General features: G+C 56.5%; 1 protein-coding gene across 1 annotated transcript; it reads left to right on the forward strand.

The window, feature by feature from the left end:
- Positions 1-354: 354 nt before the first annotated feature.
- LOC115193442 (proline-rich extensin-like protein EPR1) lies at positions 355-3339 on the forward strand. Its single transcript, XM_029752130.1, has 4 exons — positions 355-373; positions 460-789; positions 1177-2939; positions 3082-3339. Exons 1-4 carry the CDS (start codon positions 355-357, stop codon positions 3337-3339), a joined length of 2370 nt encoding a protein of 789 aa, XP_029607990.1.
- The last annotated feature ends 246 nt before the right edge of the window (positions 3340-3585 follow it).

Here is a 3585-nt window from a genome sequence, read left to right on the forward strand (position 1 = left end):
TACTGACATGGTGTAGGCAGGAGTGACGGCTCTAGTTTCAATGGTGCTTTGTGATACGAGGCTGTCCTGTCCAGCCTTGGGTTTTGTTCGGCAGGTATTTTGGCTTTGTTTTATGCGTCAATTATGTCTGGGACTGGTAGAAGAATCAAACGTTTTAGATTCCAATTGATAATTGGTGGTGTTGCGAGAGGTAATTAACAAGCGGCAGGGCAGCTTTTTCGAGACCCGTTTTGCACAGGAAGCCAGCAAGACACTTTTCCCCCTCTGAGGAAGTTTGTAATTTAGAAAAATACTCACAATGTTTGACTTTTGAATGTCATCAACATTTTTTACCTGATTTGATACTAATCATAAATGGACACTTTCAACAGCGGTGAGCAAAACAAGACCTCCTTAGTATTACACTTCAAAACTGCATTAAAAGGTTGAAACGCTTCTCTCCTGTTATGTGATGGTCAGGTCCCTCCAAGCCCCATAGAAAGCCTCCAAGCTCCAGAGAAAGCCTCCAAGTCCCAGAGAAAGCCTCCAAGCTCCAGAGAAAGCCTCCAAGCTCCAGAGAAAGCCTCCAAGCTCCAGAGAAAGCCTCCAAGCTCCAGAGAAAGCCTCCAAGTCCCAGAGAAAGCCTCCAAGCTCCAGAGAAAGCCTCCAAGTCCCAGAGAAAGCCTCCAAGCTCCAGAGAAAGCCTCCAAGCTCCAGAGAAAGCCTCCAAGCTCCAGAGAAAGCCTCCAAGTCCCAGAGAAAGCCTCCAAGCCCCAGAGAAAGCCTCCAAGCTCCAGAAAAAGCCTCCAAGTCCAAGAGAAAGCCTCCAAGCTCCAGAGAAAGCCTCCAAGCCCCAGAGAAAGCCTCCAAGCCCCAGAGAAAAAGGAGCTTCCTTCCTATATGAAAGCAGCTTACTCATCCCCATGACAACCCAGGGAGTGCATTCACAGTATTCCTACTAGGTTTGGATTGGTAAAGCCCAGCTGAGTGCACACCAAGTCTATGTCCAAAATGGCACCCTATTCCCTATATAGTGCACTACTTTTGACCAGGGCCCTATGGGACTAGGGTGCCATTTGGAACACAAGCTGGCTCTCCCTGACTGCTGCTTGCATCACACTCAAGACCCAGACTCCCCTCAATACCCCCCCAGACTCCCCTCAAGACTAACCCCCAGACTCCCTCAATACCCCCCAGACTCCCCTCAAGACCCCCCAGACTCCCCTCAATACCCCCCAGACTCCCCTCAAGACCGACTCCCCTCAATACCCCCCCAGACTCCCCTCAAGACCCAGACTCCCCTCAAGACCCCCAGACTCCCCTCAATACCCCCCAGACTCCCCTCAATACCCAGACTCCCCTCAAGACCCTCCAGACTCCCCTCAAGACCCCCCAGACTCCCCTCAAGACCCAGACTCCCCTCAAGACCCCCCAGACTCCCCTCAATACCCAGACTCCCCTCAAGACCCCCCAGACTCCCCTCAAGACCCCAGACTCCCTTCAATACCCCCCAGACTCCCCTCAATACACCCCAGACTCCCCTCAAGACCCCCCAGACTCCCCTCAATACCCCCCAGACTCCCCTCAATACCCCCCAGACTCCCCTCAAGACCCCCCAGACTCCCCTCAAGACCCAGACTCCCCTCAACACCCCCCAGACTCCCCTCAATACCCCCCAGACTCCCCTCAAGACCCAGACTCCCCTCAAGACCCCCCAGACTCCCCTCAAGACCCAGACTCCCCTCAACACCCCCCAGACTCCCCTCAATACCCCCCAGACTCCCCTCAAGACCCAGACTCCCCTCAAGACCCCCCAGACTCCCCTCAATACCCCCCAGACTCCCCTCAATACCCCCCAGACTCCCCTCAAGACCCCCAGACTCCCCTCAAGACCCAGACTCCCCTCAATACCCCCCAGACTCCCCTCAAGACCCCCCAGACTCCCCTCAAGACCCCAGACTCCCCTCAATACCCCCAGACTCCCCTCAAGACCCCCCCAGACTCCCCTCAATACCCCCCAGACTCCCCTCAATACCCCCCAGACTCCCCTCAATACCCAGACTCCCCTCAATACCCCCCAGACTCCCCTCAATACCCCCCAGACTCCCCTCAAGACCCCCCAGACTCCCCTCAATACCCCCCAGACTCCCCTCAATACCCAGACTCCCCTCAATACCCCCCAGACTCCCCTCAATACCCCCCAGACTCCCCTCAAGACCCCCCAGACTCCCCTCAATACCCCCCAGGACTCCCCTCAATACCCCCCAGACTCCCCTCAAGACCCCCCAGACTCCCCTCAATACCCCCCAGACTCCCCTCAATACCCCCCAGACTCTCCTCAAGACCCAGACTCCCCTCAAGACCCAGACTCCCCTCAATACCCCCCAGACTCTCCTCAAGACCCAGGTTCCCCTCAAGACCCAGACTCCCCTCAAGACCCAGACTCCCCTCAAGACCCCCCAGACTCCCCTCAATACCCCCCAGACTCCCCTCAATACCCCCCAGACTCTCCTCAAGACCCAGGTTCCCCTCAAGACCCAGACTCCCCTCAAGACCCAGGTTCCCCTCAAGACCCAGGTTCCCCTCAAGACCCAGGTTCCCCTCAAGACCCAGGTTCCCCTCAAGACCCAGACTCTCCTCAAGACCCAGGTTCCCCTCAAGACCCAGACTCCCTCAAGACCCAGACTCCCCTCAAGACCCAGGTTCCCCTCAAGGCCCCGGCTCCCCTCAATACCCCCCAGACTCCCCTCAATACCCCCCAGACTCTCCTCAAGACCCAGGTTCCCCTCAAGACCCAGACTCTCCTCAAGACCCAGGTTCCCCTCAAGACCCAGGTTCCCCTCAAGACCCAGGTTCCCCTCAAGACCCAGACTCTCCTCAAGACCCAGGTTCCCCTCAAGACCCAGGTTCCCCTCAAGACCCAGGTTCCCCTCAAGACCCAGACTCTCCTCAAGACCCAGGTTCCCCTCAAGACCCAGACTCCCTCAAGACCCAGACTCCCCTCAAGACCCAGGTTCCCCTCAAGGCCCCGGTTCCCCTCAAGACCCAGACTCTCCTCAAGACCCAGGTTCCCCTCAAGACCCAGACTCCCTCAAGACCCAGGTTCCCCTCAAGGCCCCGGTTCCCCTCAAGACCCAGACTCCCCTCAAGACCCAGGTTCCCCTCAAGACCCAGACTCCCCTCAAGACCCAGGTTCCCCTCAAGGCCCCGGTTCCCCTCAAGACCCAGGTTCCCCTCAAGACCCAGGTTCCCCTCAAGACCCAGACTCCCCTCAAGGCCCCGGTTCCCCTCAAGGTGTTTGACTTGGATGGCCCAGTTCTAATTCTGCACATGGAGGGCTTCTTTCCTTCTTTGAGGTAATCACTGATCTGACAAGGGTTGATTGGGGGAAGCAATAGGATGGAAAATGTACCCAACACCAAACAAATCAGTAGTAATATTACATCTGATATAGTAGGCTATAGGCTAGGCTACATCCCTGAGGGCGCGCCAGAGAGAGACAGAGGGACAGAGAAACAGACACGAGAGACAGACAGAGAGACGGACAGAGACACAGAGAGAGACAGACAGAGAGAGACAGAGGGACAGAGAAACAGACAAGAGATA

This window comes from Salmo trutta, chromosome 5 (assembly GCF_901001165.1).
Source record: "Salmo trutta chromosome 5, fSalTru1.1, whole genome shotgun sequence".
Lineage (NCBI taxonomy): Eukaryota > Metazoa > Chordata > Actinopteri > Salmoniformes > Salmonidae > Salmo > Salmo trutta.

Bases quoted from the DNA above. Each gene is read 5' to 3' on its own strand.
- LOC115193442 (XM_029752130.1), top strand. The intron at 790-1,176 runs GTCCAAGAGAAA...AATACCCCCCAG, and splicing joins GCTCCAGAAAAAGCCTCCAA to ACTCCCCTCAAGACCCCCCA. The intron at 2,940-3,081 runs GTTCCCCTCAAG...CTCAAGACCCAG, and splicing joins AGACTCTCCTCAAGACCCAG to GTTCCCCTCAAGGCCCCGGT.